At 39.3% G+C, this 20,307-nt stretch overlaps 1 protein-coding gene across 1 annotated transcript; it reads right to left on the bottom strand.

The window, feature by feature from the left end:
- Positions 1-265: 265 nt before the first annotated feature.
- COMMD2 (COMM domain containing 2) lies at positions 266-13,401 on the bottom strand. The gene is made up of 5 exons (XM_079921252.1): positions 13,286-13,401; positions 13,113-13,190; positions 12,367-12,449; positions 9,077-9,250; positions 266-4,638 (listed from the first exon to the last, which is right to left on the bottom strand). The coding sequence occupies exons 1-5, from the start codon at positions 13,350-13,352 to the stop codon at positions 4,441-4,443; spliced, it is 600 nt and encodes a 199-aa protein (XP_079777378.1). The 5' UTR covers positions 13,353-13,401; the 3' UTR covers positions 266-4,440.
- Positions 13,402-20,307: the final 6,906 nt, after the last annotated feature.

Raw genomic sequence — 20,307 nt, 5'->3', positions numbered from 1 at the left:
AAGTAAAAGAGTAAAGAGTAAGAAAAATTAAGAAGAAAAGAGGTAAAAGCTGTCACGTGGTTTGTGAGAAAGGGCAAAAATCCTTTTCTTGGCGTTGCCTCTTTTTAGCTGATGGTTGGGCAGACTGTTCTGCAGAAGATATGGTAACTGCAGGAGAGGAAAATGAAAATTGTAGTCTTTGCAACTAAAACATATCAATTTAGGTGCAAGTATAATAAAAGTGCATGGCCTCCCACTCTGATAGCCACATAATTAGCAATATTTCTAATGATAACATAATTTACACTATAATTATTAAAACATTTATCTTATAGAAAGTTAATTGGGTTTAAAATGGCAACAACCTGATAGAAGCCAAGTTTCAGAATACATTAATGCAGATATTTGTATTCCCGATGCTCCTTTTTACTTTAGGTCCATTAAGGAAATAAAATTACTTTTCCTATATTTCCCCATTATGGTAAGTAGGATCTTACGGACTCGTGGCTACCAAACATAATTAAGTCATTTGAGTTCCTAGGCAGAGAGGACTGGAGCTATACAAACATAAAACAAAGAGCCATTAGTATTCAGTGATTGAATCACTAAATATATATACTTTATTGCCATAAAGTACATCGTTTTCTCATCTCGAAGTAGTACATACTATTTTGCAAAGCTGAGAAATAATGGGTTTCTTCTGCTTTTATAATTAAAACATTGCTCTCGAAGTTTGTAAAGCTCACTGAAGTAACCACATTAATGGTGAAGCTGGGCTTCCTTGTTTTAAGGAAAGTATTTAGGTTTGAACGTAACGGTCATGGTGGTTTTAAAATGAATATATTTAAACTAGAGGCAATGTAGTATGATACCATTTTTACCAAAATATTTTCTACCATTAATGAAAGAAAGGAAAAGGGATGACAGTAACCTATTACTATGGAAACTGTGGAAGGGTAAGCTAAAGAGAGACTTAAACATATATATAAAAAAAAAAGTACAGAGAAGAGTGCATACATTATAGCAGGAAGATTTTATACAGCAGCTGACAGATCTTCCTGACCATGAAGGCTATGAGAAGCTACAAAGAAGTATTATGTGTTTTCTCCTGGAGATTAAAAACAACTCCACTTAGATATAATATTACCTAGAAAAAGAGACCTGGCTTAGCTAGTATCTTGAGATTCCCATGCTTCTTTCACTGGTGTGGAGAAAAAAAGATGGAAAAAAGAGACTCTAGACCAAGCCTATAGGTAAAACCCTCAGCTTGTCTACCTGAGCCCTATGGGGACTAGGCAGTTTTGAATAGTTGAGTTTTCTGGAGAGTTATATGTATATCATTCTAAGAATTAAAATTTTCGATAAAGGTACTACTAAAAATGTACTTAAATTCCCTGATCTTTTTTCTTCTTCCTTTAGACTTCAAAAAATTTTTTTTGGTATTCAAACTCAGTATAGAAATCAGGTAGCATTTTCTGTTTCTTAAATAGAGTATATGAGACAGAATTCAAGGCTACAAAGTAATGAGATCCTCAGGTCTACACAAGTATTTTCTAAAGCCCAATACTATGCTAAACATTCTATATATGTGGTCTCATTTGGTCTCTACAAGCCAGTGAGATAGGTGTTATTACTCCTATTTTAAAGATGAAGAAAACAAGGCTTTGGGAATTTATCAAGGACCCCAAAGAAGCCACAGAGCCTAAAATTCAAACCCTTTTGTCCAGTTCCAAAGACTGACCTCTTAACCTTCTCATAGGGTTATATACTAAAGGGCCACACGCTGCTATAAATTTTAAGGGCTCCCACACGTGCATCCCTTACACACACTTAATGATTTTTCAAACTTTCCTTGGTATCCGGTTCTCACTTTTCAGTTTTCAAAGAAGTATATTTTCTTCTTATGGTATTCCCACCACTTTTCTAGTTTGCTGCTTTATATTTACCTAAGCCTGGAAATATCAGTAACAAAACAAGCTCATGGAATTTTGTGAAACACAAAGGAGACTTCCAATGGGTGAAGTATCTGTAGAACTTTGTGATTATACATATTATTTCCTACTCACAGCTCTGTTCTGAGACATGAGATGTTACTATTCTGGCTTTGAGACATAAAAGCTATTACACTTGTCTAAACATGCATCAGCAAATCCTAAAAAATTAGCATACTCATAACCCAAAATGTTTTAACAAACATTTAGACAGTTACAGATGGAAAGGAACATCCCAGAGTCAAGAAACCTGGTCATATGTGAGAGTAGAATAGTGACTGCATCTGCAGAAAATACGTTCATGTACAAGTTACAAAAAAAATCAAATGTGCCATAAAACAAACAAGGCAGAGGAATGCGTAAGGGTGTGGAGTGTCCAAACAAGAAAAGGAAGAGGCTCATTAGATGGTCTGTAAAAAAAACGTGAGTCCCACATTCAAAAGGAAGTTAGGAGACTGCTCCCAACTCACTCTGGCCCAAAAAGGCAAAAAAGGCAGAACATCAGAAAGAATAACAAAGTACAGCCAAAGGAGACCGGGGGAGTTTGATACAAATAAAAAAAGACTAACATGTGCTTTGTTGTTTTGCTTGGGGTAGGAACAGTGGATACGGAGGAAGAAGAAAGGTTGCCCTAAGGAGACACAGGGATATTATTTCAGTCTTGGCTGGAGTCAGCCCTGCTTATCTCCCACCAAATGAGGACAAATAAGAAGCCTCACAGAGGCTATTTTCATCATATAAGCTGGGCAGGCATGTTGCTTTTAAACCTGATGACATATGCTACTATTTCATGTAATATATAAAGTTTCCTTTTGTTTGTGAGGTTGTTAATATGAAAGCTTGATTAATCAAGTTATCACTATAATTAAAAATTATCTGATTATAGTTTGCTAATATCTGATATTATAGTTATTTTGCAACTGCAGAACATGTATGTATGGGGTGACCCAGATGCCTGCAGGGGGATGATGGGTGGCAATATCAATTGTGCTTTTCTTCCACTGGCCTCTGTTTCCGGCTGGGCTCTACTTTAACAGAAAGAAGAAACATGATGTCACTTTGACCTGAAAATCTCTAACACTTAGAAGGCAAAGTACTGATAGAGCTTAGAGTACAGTTTAGAGTCTGATGTTTCTAAAGACCTTCCTGAGTTGCTGCATGGGATGAGATTCTCAGAATAAGGTCTTGGCTAGATATTTAAGACTGAACCCCAGTTTCTACCCTTCCATACAACTTTCTCCTTAAGTCTGTTACTCCTTAAGCCTCCTTGTGTCTCCTTAAGTTTCCCTGTGTCCCTGTACTCTATGAGGCTGACCTGACACATCAGCATCTGAATTTTTCAGGCTCACAGCTTACAGTTACCCACTAAAAAGCAAAACAAAACAAAAATCAAGTTTGTAAGGAAGAAGGGATATTTGCTTGGAATGTAGTAAACATGGCCTCTCTTTGCCCTCTTTATACTTTATTCGAACAGAATTATAAAAAGTGACTATAATTTACATCCAGATAATTAAGAATTGATTACATTATGTCTGCATCCATTGTTTATAAATGTAAATGACGGTGTATCTCTTAGATGCTTTGGATAATAGGGAAAAAAAGTAGTCCTTAATAAAATGCAATATATTCACACAAATTTGAGTACTATTTAAGCTTATTATCCATGGCAACTTAAACTTAAGCAACATGGTAAATACTTACTATATTCACAGGCAAAGAAAAATGCAAGAACTGCCTAAATATAGCATTAAAAAAATTTATATTCACTTCCAACTATTCTGTGGCTGTTAACATCATGGGGTGCTTTTAAAGGTCACAAACATTAAACTGTCTAGGAATATTCTGAATAGTAATAGCATTACATTGTGAACTTTACTGTCAAATTTAGGCCAATAAGGAGGAAAATAATAAAGTTAAGTAGTCAGAAAAGTATCAAAAAAAGTACAGTCATTTATATATACAGAGGATTTGAACAGTATAGATTCACTTCCAGTTGATTCAATCCTATTTACACATTTAAAATACAAAATACATCTTTTTTTTTTTTTTTGCGGTACGCGGGCCTCTCACTGTTGTGGCTGTGGCCTCTCCCATTGTGGAGCACAGGCTCCGGACGTGCAGGCTCAGCGGCCATGGCACACGGGCCCAGCCGCTCCGCGGCATGTGGGATCTTCCCGGACCGGGGCATGAACCCATGTCCCCTGCATCGGCAGGCGGATTCCCAACCACTGCGCCACCAGGGAAGCCCCAAAATACATCTTAATTGTCAAGAAGCTGACCACATTTAGCCCCAGGAAAGGAAATTTACTTAGCCTTTGATCATGACCTCAGTATCTTCACACAGGAAAAGAAATGTTATGAAATAAATCTCTATGGATTTATCACTATCAATTAAAAAATTTATTTTGAAAAGTAACTGCTGCATATCATCAATTCACAAGTGATTCTAAGGGAAGGAAACAACTTGGGACTACTTGATATTGCGCACAACTCTCCTACAGTGGTTTGTTTTCATTTCTTCCAAGGCTTGTTCCAATTGCTGAACCAAATGAAGCAGGGTGGCTGGGTCTGTCTGCAGAACTTGGGTGTTGTGATCTCCGTTCTGATTAAGGTGCAGCTTTATAGTCACTGATGGTTTCATCTGTTGCCTGAGGCTTCTGCTTGCAAGCTTGATTTTAAATGGAATAAGAGCATAAGGACTATTTAATAATCATGCTAAACATATAATAATTACATTATGCCATACATAAAAATCTAATTTCAGATGAATCACAGACTTCAAAAAGAAAAGTAAACTTTAAAACCTTTGGAAAGAGGGACTTCCCTGGTGGCGCAGTTGTTAAGAATCCGCCTGCCAATACAGGGAACACGGGTTCGAGCCCTGGTCCAGGAAGATCCCACATGCCGCGGAGCAACTAAGCCCGTGCACCACAACTACTGAAGCCTGCGCGCCTAGAGCCCGTGCTCTGCAACAAGAGAAGCCACCGCAATGAGAAGCCCGTGCACCGCAATGAAGAGTAGTCCCCGCTCGCCACAACTAGAGAAAGCCCACACGCAGCAACAAAGACCCAAGGCAGCCAAAGATAAATAAATAAAATAAGTTTATATTAAAAAAAAAACCTGTGGGAAAAAAAAAAGAAACCAGAATGTATAGTCAATCAGGATGTATAGTCAGCATGGAAGGGTTTCTTAAACATGATACAAAAAAAAAACCATAAAGGAAAAAAACTGATACATTGAACAATCATTAAAATTTCTTCGAAGGATACCTAAAAATGGTAGAAAAACAAGCCACAAACTGAGAAAAGATATTTTGTAACACATACAACCAAAAAAAAAAAAAAAAAAAACACTTAGTATCAAGAATGTACGAAGGGGCTTCCCTGGTGGTACAGGGGTTGAGAGTCCGCCTGCCGATGCAGGGGACACGGGTTTGTGCCCCAGTCCGGGAAGATCCCACATGCCGCGGAGCGGCTGGGCCCGTGAGCCATGGCTGCTGGGCCTGCGCGTCCGGAGCCTGTGCTCCGCAACGGGAGAGGCCACAGCAGTGAGAGGCCCGCGTACCGAAAAAAAAAGAAAAAAAAAAAGAATGTACGAAGAACTGCTCTGATTTAATACAAACCCCACAAAACCAAGAAAAAATTGTACAGAGACCTATCTAAGCACTCTGCAGAAGTAACACAAATAAACATAGGAAATATGTTCAACTTTATTACAAATCAGTAAAATGGCCAATAAAATCGTAAGATACTGTTTATCTGACTTGCAAGAATTAGAAACCTGTCCATACGGAGCACTGTAAAGTGATGGTAATGAAAACTCTCATCCACTGCTGGTGAGAGTGATGACAGAATCACTTTGGAAAACGTATACATGACCAGCAGTTCCACTCCTAGGTATTTACCTTAAACTCTTACACATATACACATATTCATAATAGTATTTGCTTCCAAGAGTCCGAAACTAGACAAATCTCAAATATTCTTTAACAACAGAATGGATAAATTGAGAATATTCATACAGTGAAATGCTTACTAAATGACAGCAAAAAGAAGTGAACTACAGCAACATGAATTGTCATGAATAAATCTAAAAAGAAAACGTTCAATCAAAAAAGCAAGTTGCAGGGCTTCCCTGGTGGCACAGTGGTTAAGAATCCACCTGCCAATGCAGGGGACACGGATTCAAGCCCTGGTCCGGGAAGATCCCACATGCCGCGGAGCAACTAAGCCCATGAGCCACATCTGTTGAGCCCGCATGCCGCAACTACTGAAGCCCGTGTGCCTGGAGCCCATGCTCCACAACAAGAGAAGCCACCTGAGCACCGCAACGAAGAGTAGACCCCGCTCGCCGCAACTAGAGAAAGCCCGTGTGCAGCAACGAAGACCCCAACACAGCCAACAATAAAAAAAGACAAAAAAAAAAAAAGCAAGTTGCAGAAGAATACATGAAAATCTAAAAACTATACAGTCTAGTGAAAATATATATATTAAAAAAACTATAAAGAAAAGATTAACAGAAAATTCAGGAATTCAGGATAATAATTACCCTTACGGGGCTCGGAGGGGGTTGTCATTTGGGGAGGGTGATTCAAAGGTACTGAATGACAGTACTACAGGATAAAGAACAGTAGCCCACAAACTTTTTCTTTCCACAAAGTTCTTGATATGGACTTATTTTTTTAATGGGGATGAAATTCTGTCCTTCTCCCTCTAAAAATAACAGCAGCAACTTTAAAAGGATCAGCCCTAAAGGTAACATGCTCCTGCACCGGTCTCAGATGCATTCAATGTGCTGATGCTATTTAACAAGTGCTGGCAACTTATGGAGTATGGGAAATGCTTCTATTAGAAACTAACCTATGATGATTCATTTATTTCCCATCAGCAACGGCACAATAATTAGCTGGTAACTATCCATTTGCTACCAGTCTCCATGAGATGAGTCAGCTACTCAAAAATGAAAGGTTCTATATCCTGTTACTAGTTTCCTAGCCATTTATCTGGTCTTCATCTGACAAGACTTCTTTTCCTTCCTTCCTTGAGCTCAGTAAATCCATTAGTTCTCTGAGTAGCTTTTTCAGCCCTTAAATACACCTCACCACATGGCAATATTCATTCAATATACCCTCAACATTAAACTGTATTAGTCCTTGCAGTAACACAGCAATTTAAACTCATTTTACTGGGCAAATGAACTCTCTTGAGTCTAATTTTAGAAATTTCAATTGCCTAAGTTTCTAACTTCTAAAAATGTCTTAATAATGGAAAAACTCAAAGCAAATCAATAAAGCTGAAAAAAGAACCTCTAAGGGCTACTGGAACCCAAAAGTCAGATGCTATCTCCACATAAGAGAGGGATACAAGATAAACTAGTGCTGAAGTTCATGAACATGACCATCCCCAAATCTCCTCCACCTGGTCATTATGAGAGGACGTAAACATAAAGGCATAACCACAGTGATCTCTTCCTCCCCGTGAGCCCCACAGGAGCTGCTGCTTCTAAGGTCTCCAAGAGCATAAACTGTGCCAAGTTCTTTGCTGTAGCCACACCACTTGGCACATGATAGGTGTACAAGAAATATTTAATAAATAACACGGTTAAGAAGCTGCTGACCACCTCTCCTTATTTATATTCAGTACTGAATGCCTATTATGTGTCAGGCATTGTGTCGGAGACACAGTAGTGAACAAGACACAGCACTTACCGTCAAGGAGCCTATAATCTATTTATACTTTCTCCTGTGTTAATATATATTCAAGCACTCAACACACTGGGATATAACTGCTAAACTCTAACTGAATTTCTATAACCTATCTGGGCCATTCAAATGAGGAAGAATCCACTATTACAGCAGTTTACAAACTTTATTGCACATTAGAATTACCTGGGTGACAGGGGAGCTTTAAAAAATCCTGATACCCAGGCCAAACTCCACACCAATAAATCAGAACCTCTAGGGTAGAACACAGACATCAGAATTTTTAAAGTTCCCTGGGTTATTCCAGTGTGCAATCAGGTTTGGGAACTAGGGAGCTATCCCACATATTCATTTGTTCATTCCCATATCCACGTGGGCCTTTACAACTTATGCTGTCTCCTCTGTCAAGAATATTACGCTGGTTTTCTCTATCCATTCATTTTTCTGAAATTTCACTTCCTTTTCTTGAAGCTTTTCTGGATCATGCCAGTGTACACTGAACTACCTGAGCTATATAGTTTTTTTGAAATACTCAGCTGTACCTTCATTTATACAATTCTATTCTTTTTTTCCTCTCCAGAACCTTATTTCACAACTATCTTTAATTACTAGTTATTTTGAGGACACTAATATCCCTAACCAGATAACATCTTTTCTAGCTGAGAAAGTGTCTTACACTTCTTTTGTGTCCCAAAGCATTCAGAACAGCTCTGATTACAGCTGATTAGTGAGTGGATGGCATTCAGCAAACATCTATTAACTAACTTATCTGTCACTGCTTGAGAAAGGGCTTCACGTGATAGTTTGAAATATCCCTTTTGGTTATTTATGTGGCTTTAAAAACAACTCAATCTCACAAAAAGAAGGCAGACACAGAAGAATATTTACTGAATCATTCCATGTATAGAAAGTTAAAGAGCAGGAAAAAGTAATCTATGCATCAGGAGTCCGGACGCTAGTTACCTTTGAAAAGGAGGATAGGGGAAGTAATTGGTAGGAGGCAAGGAGGATGCTTCTGAGGTGCTGGTCATGGGTAAGTGTTGGTTTCATGAGTGTTTTCACCACATAATCCATTGGGCTGTATATTGACCTGTGTACTTTTTTACATATGTGTTTTATTTAGACAGAAAGTTCTTAAAAAGCTAAGCACCACTTTAAAAATATGGATAGCCATCTGCTTTTGCAAATAACCTATTTCTTATAAACTTCACAAATTAAACCAATGTGAACACATTAAAAATATAAGAATATGAACTATTTGGGAAATGGTCTAAAAATGAACATTAAAAAACTAAAGTTTCAAACCAGAGTTTGGTTAAGATGGTAAAGAACAAAAGAAGCCTCAGGACATAAACCTAAAATAAATCTTATATTCTATGTCAGGTTTAAAAAAAAATAGTCATACCTGTACATCTAGTCGCCACTCAAGGCTGTGGTAACTGGGAAGGTCTGGTGCCAGTTCACTCAAGATAGTTCTGATCTCTTTTCTGTTGTCCAGATAAAGCTGAAGCAACAATTTGTTCAGTTCCTCAGAGAATCCAAGAACAAACACCGAGTCTTGGAAATCCAGCTCAGAAATCTAAAAGTGAATCGAGTTTAACAGAACATCAAAATTTATTTTTGTCTAGGAAATGCTGAAATACTGGATACATGCAAAAGAATATGAAATCCCTTAATTCTTTCTGTCTAATAAAAGAAATAACACTCCTTAGTAAAAGGCAACCCTTGCCCACTATTCCAAATTCCGAGTTTCTGATACATAAAAATAAGCAACAAAAACAAAAATAAACTAGTGGGACTATTTCAAATTAAAAAGCTTCTGGGGGCTTCCCTGGTGGCGCAGTGAATAAGAATCTGCCTGCCAATGCAGGGGACACAGGTTCGATCCCTGGTCCGGGAAGACCCCACATGCTGCAGAGCAACCAAGCCCGTGCGCCACAACTACTGAGCCTGCCCTCTAGAGCCCACAAGCCACAACTACTGAAGCCTGCGTGCCTAGAGCCCGTGCTCCGCAACAAGAGAAGCCACCGCAATGAGAAGCCCGCACACCGCAATGAAGAGTAGCCCCCACTCACCACAACTAGAGAAAGCCCGCGCGCAGCAATGAAGGCCCAACGCAGCCAAAAATAAATAAATAAATTTATAATAAAAAATTAAAAAAATAAAAAGCTTCTGCAGGGCAAAGGAAAGCATCAACAAAATAAAAAGGCAACCTACTGAATAAGAGAAAATATTTGCAAATTATATATCTGATAAAGGGTTCATATCCAAAAAATATGAAGAACTCATATAATTCAATAGCCAAAAAACCAAACAATTCGATTAAAAAATGGGCAGAAGATCTGAATACACATTTTCCAAAGAACACATACAGATGGCCAACAGGTACATGAAAAGATGCTCAACATCATTAATCATCAGGGAAATGCAAGTCAAAATCACAATGAGATGTCACCTCACACCTGTTGGAATGGCTCTTATCAGAAAGACAAGAGGTAAGTGTTGGCGAGGATGTGGAGAAAAGGGAACCCTCGTGCACTGCTGGTGGGAATGTAAATTGGTGCAGCCACCATGGAGAACAGTATGGTGGGTCCTCAAAAAATTAAAAATCGAACTGCCACATGATCCAGCAATTCTACTTCTGGGTATTTATCCAAAAAAACAAAAACACTAACTTGAACAGATACATGTGCCACCATGTTCACTGCATCACTATTTACAATAGCTAAGATAAGGAAACAAACTCATTGTCCATCAATGGAAGAATGGATAAAGAAATTGTAGCATATATACACAATGGAATATTATCCACCATAAGAAAAAATGAAAGAATAAAATCTTGCCGTTTGCAACAACATGGATGGAACTCAAGGGCATTATGCTAAGTGAATTAAGTCAGACAAAGGAATACTGTATGAGCTCTCTTACATGTCAAATCTTAAAAAACAAAACCAAAAAACCCACCAAGGTCATAGATACTGAGAACAGATTGGTGGTTGCCAGAGGCAGGGAGTAGGAGGTGGGATGGGAGAAATAGGTGGAATGGTGTCAAAAGGCTTTTTTAAAAAAAAAGGCTTAGTGAGAGAATGAGGGCTCCTGGTTTGGGTAAGTCCTAGTGGGATACTCAGATGCTGACTGGACACAAAGAAATCATATATTTGACCAGGAAAGGGAGCTGGGAGAGAAGGGCATGGAGACACAGTTTTGCTGTCCAATGGTTCAGCATTACTGGGGACCAATCCTAATACTGGCACTGACCCTCAATAGGATATAAGGAAGCTGCCAACAGCAGTCTTATTTTACTCCCTTATTGGATGATTGAAGTGAGGAGGGGATAGAAAGGTAGAGAAAAGGTAGAGAAAGCAGTCTTTCTCTTTGCTCCTCTTCCTTTCGTTGTATTCACCTCAGTCACTTTAACTCTACTTTCCTTGCTCTTTTCCAATTTCTGCATGCCACCCTTTCTTTTTCAGGTTTGTTAATGTCACTAGACTTGTTTCTGTTTATAATAGCATAGGCTTGTGTATTTTATCTCTTCAACAAATATTTTCTGAGATCCTACTGTGGGATAGGTCTTGTGCTACGAAGACAGAGCTTAACAAAACAAACAGGCTCATTGCCTTTGTGGAGGAGATTATAGTCCTTGGGGCCGGGCAGGTTGGGTTAGCTGACCAATCACACCAGGTGGTCTGTCAGAAGATTCAGTTTGACTACACAGAAGAGCAAGAAGCTAGAGATCTATTCTCAGGAGGGGAGCAGCCAGGAAAGCTCTGGATAGGGCCAGAAAGGATTGCTTAGGGCAGCAAAAATGAGTTCCCCATATCAATTAATGGAACATGGATTTATGGGACAGGGCATTTGCTGTGGACCACCTGTAAGTGTAATATTTTAGAAAGTCTGACAAAAGGGATCTATAAAATAAATTTTTTATGTAGTTGCTCATAACCACTCAAATAATCTAACTGTTAGGGTGAAAACCACTCAAGTAAGCCACACTGCATCTTTTATCACTTCCAGCATTAGGATTCACTATCAAAATGTTGAGCCCCTACTGTAGTTTCCCAAATTCGCCTGATCTTAAGAATCACTTGAAGCACCTTGGGAAAAGATTAATTCTCAAGTTGCTCCTCTGGAAAGCCTGATTCAATAGGTTTGAGGTAGGAACCGGGAATCTGCTTAACAAGGGTCATGCGTGATTCTTACAGAAAGGTAAATCTGAGACAGAGTAGAATGGATAATATGTAAATTAAGCCCCATGCAGCCACTTGTAATTTTTCAAATATTTTTCTCTATTATGAGCATGAAGAAACAAATACTGGTACAAGATCCCTCAGCTAGTATTAAGGAAGGGGAAACTAACACTTAAAAAAAAATGGAAAAATGTTCTCAATTCTCCAATAAGCTATATACTGCTAATATGCAAAAAATTATATCATTTCATTCTCCCTCCTCTTGGGATACATACTATAGTATATGGTTTAATAACATGCAGAATTAGAGGCAATTCTAATTTATACTGACAAGAGGTGTTCATGCCAGCGGATCACATTACAGTCAGATTGCTTAGGCATGGCTTCACTAAATCCATTATAAACCAGTAACATTACTGAAATGAGCAGATCCTGCCAGGACTGATGTAGAGTATACTGAACCTCCTTAAGGTCCTGCTAATACAAAACAGTCCACAGAAGCCCTTACCATGAGCTTTGAACTTTCAGTGAGGAGGTGTATTAATCCTTCCACACCATGTTGGACAGTGTCACTACTCACGCTGAGTTTTCCTGAAAAAAGAGGAAAAATGAGCAAATAAATTATATGGTATTTATTCTTTTATTCAAACTCTAAAGGGTAAATGTTATCTATTATTCCATGTTTTCAAACACTGCAATTATTATAAAAAATAATTACTTGGTAATAGCCTCCGGTTCATTCTCCACTCCCAGCCAAATGCCTTCAGTATTTCCCACCATGTAACCTTTACAAAAACAGACCCGTGGAGACAATACCAGGCGCACAGTCCTTCTCTTGAGTGCGCCGCTACTTCACGCCTGGCAGAAGGGACAATAATAGATACAGTCCCTCCTCCATCGGGGTAAAAATCCTTCAGCAAAAGTAGATGTCTGAACAACTAATAATAACCAAACACTTGTATATTTATGGTTCACCCAGCTATTCCACACACTTGGATGCAGGTAAGCATCACAGTATTCTGGCAGATGGTATTATGTCCATTAACACGTCAGGAAATCGACTTAATACAGGCTTTTAAAAACTCACAATACTTAGGGGACGGGCAGGATTTGCACCCTGACTGAAGAACCCTTCTGCTTTTATTCTGCCACAATGGGAATAAGACCTTTAGAGTCCCAATAACTCCTTCCCCTCCAGGGGGACAGAGAACGCACTTCGCGCAGTTTTCAGCGCTGTGCCTCCCCCCTGCTTACTCGCAGCGCCTTCGTAGATCTTGGGGTTAGAGCCACGCCTCAGGAACTCCACCGCAATTCGCCCAAACTCAGCGACCACTGCAACGGAAGCCAGGAGACCCTTAGCACCGGGCGCTCCCACCGATCCCCTCCCAGACCGCAGAGCACCACCCTCCGCCGCCGGGCCCCCTGACCCGCGCTGTCCACTTGCGGCAGGAAGGCCAGGTGCTCCTTGTGCTCCTCCGACAGGTCCAGCAGCATCTTCTCTGGCTAGCCGATTTCACCCCGCAGCGCTAACCCCGCCCTCGCCACTTCCGGGCCCTGAGTCCAAGCGTAAAAAGGCTCCGGCGTCTCAGCGTCTCGAGCTTTAGGTTCCGACTTACCGCCGTCCTACACTCAAATGCCTTCCGCGGCGCAGACTGGGATGAGAAGATTCTTCCGTTCGCCAGTCAGTTGTAGCCTGCCGGGTGTAGAATGCTATGCTCCGAGGAAGATGAAAAGAAGTTTAAAATTCGACACGCCCCCCCCCCCCCGTGGAGCTTACATTAATAATATCAATAGCTAACATTTATTAAGCACTATGTCAGGAACTGTTCATACAGTGAACTTATTTAGAGTTCACAAGAACCTTATGAGGTAGGTACCATTATTGTTCCCATTAGAGACAATGAAACTGAGAGACAGGTCAAGCAGTTGAAAGTAACTTTTATAGAGGTATTAGTTTGTACAGAGCTGTTGTATATGTTATCTTACTTGATTTATCTTATTTAATATGCTCAATAACCATGACATCATTTGTACGGTGCGGGCCATCGTTTGTACAGATGAAGAATCCAAGCTCCAAAGACTATGTCATAAGCCAGTGACAGAGCTGGAAGGAGAAGGTCAGAGCCCTTGATCACCTGCTCCAAAACCCATCATTCTGCACAGGAGGCTGAAAGCTGAAGGTTGGTAACAAGTTCTGTGAGTGATTATAAATTAGGATAAAGACAATGAGGACGAGGAAGACGACGACTACGCTTGTCTTTATTTTTATGTGTTGGGGGCAGTGTGAGAATTTGGTTCCTTTACCAACTCACTCTTCTCACCTGTTGTGGTGCAAATATAAGAGACTACAGAATGGCTAATTGATAGTCTTCAAATCTCACTGTCTTGGTGGGGGAAAGCATGGGGGAAAAGAGAGAGAGAGACAGAGACTTCACATCTACGGTTGTTATATCTAGGGATATAGATAGAAAGCTGTCTGTCTATACGTCAAGCTGTCTATACTCCATGTCTCCTGGGCAGAAGCGAAAACTGGAAGAGTTTTTCAGCTGTGCTCTCTGTGTCTACCTCATACCTTGCATCTGACTGAAACTGAAATTGTTTCCCATACTGGGGCACAGAAAGGCAGGTTTTTAAACTTGTTAGTTAGGTCTTGAAGCAGCATTTGCAGAGAGAGCCCAATTCTTACTTAGACTATGTTGCATATCAGCAAAAATGGCATTTTCTGAAGAAGGTTTTATATATACATTATTGAGAAAATGTCCATTATATATAGGGAATAAGGAATGCCGAAATGAATTTACAAATAGGTGTAATATTATGCCAATATAAAATAGCATTTCTTCCCTGTGATCTCAGGGACTGAAGTGGGAGTGAAGGTGGGGGCGGGGCAGGGGTGAAGGTAGGAAATAAGGATTAACAGAATGGGGTGGTCAAGGAAGGTGGTCAAAAAGTCAAGTTATAGCTGGGGGAAACAGCCTGGGAGTTAAAACTTCCTACGATGAGGTACAGAATGACTTTCTGTTACCAAATGTTATGTAGTTGTTTAGAGGTAATTACCTGAGTGAAAAGTCAAAAGTCTAGGTTCCAGATCTGGCTCTGACTCTCACTACCTGTAGGGCCTCCAACAAGTTATTCTTATATGTTATAAATGTAACCTCTTCATTTGTAAAATGGGTATTTTAATGATGACTGTCCTTCTGTGTCATGCAGGGCTGCTATGATGCTCTGATGAATTAATAAATTCATATTAAGAAATTGATTTTGATGATCAACTTAAACAATAAATTAGCATTAACAAATGATTTGTCAACTGAAACATTTATATTTTATAGGAGCAGATTTTGTGTACACAGGTCATTGGGAATTCCATGAGCATGATCATGCTAAAATCCATTCATTTAATATAACAAATATTTATAGAGCAATGACTCAAAGCTCAAGCATATGCTATGCCTTGGCAACTTAGAGATGAATAAAACACTGTCCTTGCCTTCTAGGAGATGATAGGAAAGTAAAGGAGACAGTCAAGTAATCTGAATACAGTGTGATGAGTGGTAGTACCCGAGGAAGGAACAAAATGACCTGGAGCAAAGAGAAGGTGACACTTAACTTTGATTTAAATAAGATTCAGGTTTAGAATAAATGTCCCATGGTATCCTGTCTATGCTAATAATAATGCTTTACAACTGTATAATATTATAAGAAAATGAGCTCTTAATGTCACTTCATGCTATCTTACTAGGGCTAAAGTGAAGAAAGGATAAATACTCTGTAATTTTTCAGTTGATTCTGCCAAGGAACAAGGCTTCATATCAATTGTCCTCTCACATTTTCTCCTTATCATCCTCCACCTCCTTTTTTTCCTCTCATATTTCCCCATATTTCTTTCTTCTTCATAGAAACTCCTGCCCCAGCATCTTTGCACCAGGCACCTCCTTGGTTGTGTTTTCAATGATACATAAAATAGTATCCTCTCTTGAAAGGAATCTCAGTTCAATTCAGCACGCTGTAAAGGGGAAGGAAGCATGGTGACACACATCACTCACATGAATTGCCCTCTCATGAGTCTGAGGCTGCCGTCAAATGCATGAATTAGCTTCTGAATTTTTTTTCATTATTTTAGTTAACTTTTTCAACTGGATGATAAAATGCATACAGAAAAGGATACAGATTCTTAAAAAGTACTTCTTGTTGAATTTTCTCAAATTGAACACATCTGTTAACACAGATCAAGAAATAGAATGTGGGTTTCCCTGGTGGCGCAGTGGCTGAGAGTCCGCCTGCCGATGCAGGGGACACAGGTTCGTGCCCGGGTCAGGGAAGATCCCACATGCCGCGGAGCGGCTGGGCCTGAGAGCCATGGCCGCTGAGCCTGCGTGTCCGGAGCCTGTGCTCCGCAACGGGAGAGGCCACAACAGTGACAGGCCCGCGTACCGCAAAAAAAAAAAAAAAAAAAAAAGGAATAGAATGTTACCAGTACCCCAGAACCTTTGCTGTGCCCTGTTCCACTCACTGTCCCCTCTTGCTGTCTCTACTATGAACTAATACCTATGTACATGCTGCCTTACAACATCTCTTTGGTATCATCTTTGTATTTTCTTTTGTATTAACCTTCTATGTGCCCCAACCCCATAATATCAAACTACAAACCTAAAGTTATTTTTTTAAATGAGATTTAGATTTTAGGTGCTTCTGACTATTGTAACAGAATCTATCTTAAAAATCTTCCTAGCAAATAGCATCAAAAATATGCAATATTTAAGAAAACAATAAGTGATTTGTAAGACCTCTACACTAAAAACTAAAAATCATTGATGAGAGAAATCATGGAAGACTTAAATGGGGACATATACTATGGATAGAGAAATATATCATGGGCTGTAATATTCACTATTATTAAGATGTCAGTTGTGACCAATCAGAATCCCAACAGGCTTTTTTTATAGAGACCGACAGGTTTATTTTCAAAATCTACTTGGAAGTTCAAAGGACTGAGAATAGCCAAAACAAAGTAGGAAAAAGGACAAAGTTATTCATACTACCTGATTTCAAGGCCCACAGTAAAGCTATAGTAATTAAGACAGTGTGGTTTTAATATAAGGAAAAATAAATAGGCCAATGGAATGGAATAGAGAGTCTGGAAATAGATCCATACATATATTATAAATTGATTTTTGACAAAAGTACCAAGGTATTCAATGAGGGGAAAGAACTTTCAACAACTTGTACTAGAACAATTTGATAAACTTATGGAAAAGAATTGACTCGCACCTCACATCACACACACAAAAATAATTAAGGATGGATTATAGACCTAACATAAGAGCTAAAACTGTGAAACTTCTAGAAGAAAACAAGAATATCTTCATGAATTTGGGGTAGGCAGAGATTTCTTAGAGAGGAAGCAGAAAGCGTGAACCATAAAAGAAAAAAATGATAAATTGTACTTCATTAGAGTTAAAAACTTTCATTATCAAAAGACACCATTAATAAAATGAAAAAGAGCCACAGATTGGGAAAATATATTTGCAATACATGTATCTGACAAAGAACTTGTGGGACTTCCCCAGTGGTGCAGTGGTTAAGAATCTGCCTGCCAATACAGGGGACACTGGTTTGATCCCTGGTCCAGGAAGATCCCACATGCTGCGGAGCAACTAAGCCCGTGCGCCACAACTACTGAAGCCTGCACTCTAGAATCCAACTACTGAGCCCAAGTGCAGCAAAAAATAAACCAACTTGTATCATGAGTATATTGGAATCTCTGATAAACCAATAATTAAAAGATAAACAACACAATTTTTAAAAATTTATTTATTTATTTTTGGCTGCGTTGGGTCTTCCTTGCTGCGCACGGCTTTCTCTAGTTGGGGTGAGCGGGGGCCACTCTTCGTTTTGTTGCACGGGCTTCTCATTGCGGTGGCTTCTCTTGTTGCAGAGCACGGGCTCTAGGCGCATGGGCTTCAGTAGTTGTGGCACGCGGGCTTAGTTGCTCCGCGGCCTGTGGGATCTTCCTGGACCAGGGCTCGAACCGGTGTCCCCTGCATTGGCAGGCGGATTCTTAGCCACTGCACCACCAGGAAAGCACCACAATTTTTTAAACGGACAAAAAACTTGAGTTGACACTTCACAAAAGAAAATGTACAAATGGCCAATAAGCACACAAAAAACATTCAGTATTATTAGTTATTAAGGAAATGCAAATTAAAACCACGAAATGTCATTTCAAACCCACTAGAATAACTAAAAATCAAAAGTACTAAGAACACCAAATTTTGGTGGATCTGTGAAGCAGCCAGAATACTTGTATATTGTTAGTGGAAGTGTAAAACAGTAATACCACTTTGGAGAACTGTTAGGTAGTTTCTTATAATGTTAAATGTACATTTACTCTATTACCTAACAATTCCACACCTAGGTGCTTGCCCAAAAGAAAGGAAAGCATATGACCAGAAAAAGACCTTTACAGTAATGTTTAAAGCAGCTTTATTCACAATATCACAAAACTGAAGCAACCCAAAGGTACACACATTTGAATAAATTATGGTGTGCCTACACAATGGAATACTACTCAATAGTAAAAAAAGATCTACGGAAGACTCGTATGGAGGAAGTACAGATATTGGAGTTATTAGACCTGTACTCTAAAATAACTATGAATAATATGTCCAAAACATTAGATGACAGATAAAGTATTTAATCAGAGAAGTAGAAACTGTCAAGAAATTAACAAATTAGAAAGCATATATACAACGTAAAGAATAAACAAAAGATTCATTGTAGAAAACTAGTAGAATTGACAAAATCATTACAAGACTGACTATTCGTGACAAAAATAAAATAGAGAGGGCAAAAGATACAAATATCAGGAATGAAAAAAGGGATATTACTACATAGAGAAAAAGGAAAACAATATACTACTAATACATACAACAATGTAAATGAGACTCAAAAGATTAAGTTGAGCAAAATAACCCAGACATAAAAGTAAACAACTATATGATTCCTTTAATTGGGAAATGTTATGCATGGAGGTAGAAATCAGAATAGCAGGAATTCCTGGTGGCGCAGTGGTTATGAATCCGCCTGCCAATACAGGGGACGTGGGTTCGAGCCCTGGTCCAGGAAGATCCCACATGCTGCAGAGCAACTAAGCCCGCGCACCGCAAGTACTGAGCCTGTGCTCTAGAGACCGTGAGCCACAACTACTGAGCTCACGTGCCACAACTACTGAAGACCACGAGCCTAGAGCCTGTGCTCCACAACAAGAGAAGGCACTGCGATGAGAAGCCCGTGCACCACAACGAAGAGTAGCCCCTGCTCGCCGCAACTAGAGAAAGGGTGCAGCAACGAAGACCCAAGGCAGCCAAAAGTAAATAAATAAAATAAATAAATTTATTAAAAAAAAAGAAATCAGAATAGCAGGTGTCTATATGGATGAAGATAGACTTAGATAGGAGCCTGAAGGAACTTTCTGGGGTAATAGAAGTGTTCACATCTTGATTGCTATTAGTTACACAGATGTATATATTAGTTAAAGCCGTTGATTTAAAATCTTGGCAATTTACTGTATGAAAACTCTACCTCAATTTTTTTTTATAAATTTATTTTTTAAATTTATTTTTGGCTGCATTGGGTCTTTGTTTCTGTGCATAGTCTTTCTGTAGTTGTGGCATGCAGGCTTCTTGTTGCGGTGGCTTCTCTTGTGGGAGCACAGGTTCTAGGCACACAGGCTTCAGTAGTTGCAGCACACGGGCTCATTAGTTGTGGCTCATGGGCTCTAGAGCACAGGCTCAGCGGCCATGGCACATGGGCTTAATTGCTCCGCAGCATGTGGGATCTTCCCGGACCAGGGCTGGAACCCGTGACCCCTGCATTGACAGGCGGATTCTTAACCACTGTGCCACCAGGGAAACCCTCTACCTCAATTTTTAAAAATTAATAGTAAGCAGTGTTTTAGCAGAAATTCAAAAGATGTCTGAGGCCAGTATTAGACTTAGATGGTATTTATAACTCTCCTAGGGACTTGCCCTATATAGAATTTTTTTAAGTTAATTTTTTACTATGTACTACATTCATATGGTTTAAGAAACAAAAAGTATTTTTAAAAATCCCAGGAAAGCAAAAATAAGAGAAAGTAAACATTCTTGCTCATGTCCTCGTTTCCCACCTTCCCAGTTGCCCTACCCTGTTGGCAACTACTATTCTTAGTTTCTTATGAATTCTTCCTCAGACTCTTTATGCAAAAACAAATGCCCTAAATTTTCACTTTGCGTGATGGAGTCCAAGGAAACATGGTGTTAAACATTAAATAACCTGTTGATAGTCATGTAGCGTCAGAACTGTTATTAGAAATTCCAACATTAGAACTGTTATTAGAAATGTTAGCATTAGAACTAGAAGTTCTATTTGACCAGGTCTTCACCCAATCTGGGATTGTCATGGCTTT

This window comes from Stenella coeruleoalba, assembly GCF_951394435.1.
Source record: "Stenella coeruleoalba genome assembly, chromosome: 5".
Lineage (NCBI taxonomy): Eukaryota > Metazoa > Chordata > Mammalia > Artiodactyla > Delphinidae > Stenella > Stenella coeruleoalba.
This window is presented reverse-complemented; position numbering and strand designations above follow the sequence as displayed.

What these genes read in the sequence shown, in the direction of transcription:
- COMMD2 (XM_079921252.1), bottom strand. Translation starts at nt 13,352, where the DNA reads ATGCTGCTGGACCTGTCGGAGGAGCACAAGGAGCACCTGGCCTTCCTG. An exon ending in GCCGCAAGTGGACAGCGCGG is followed by an intron (nt 13,191 to 13,285) that starts GTCAGGGGGCCC and finishes CTTCCGTTGCAG; the next exon opens with TGGTCGCTGAGTTTGGGCGA. An exon ending in GATCTACGAAGGCGCTGCGA is followed by an intron (nt 12,450 to 13,112) that starts GTAAGCAGGGGG and finishes CTCTTTTTTCAG; the next exon opens with GAAAACTCAGCGTGAGTAGT.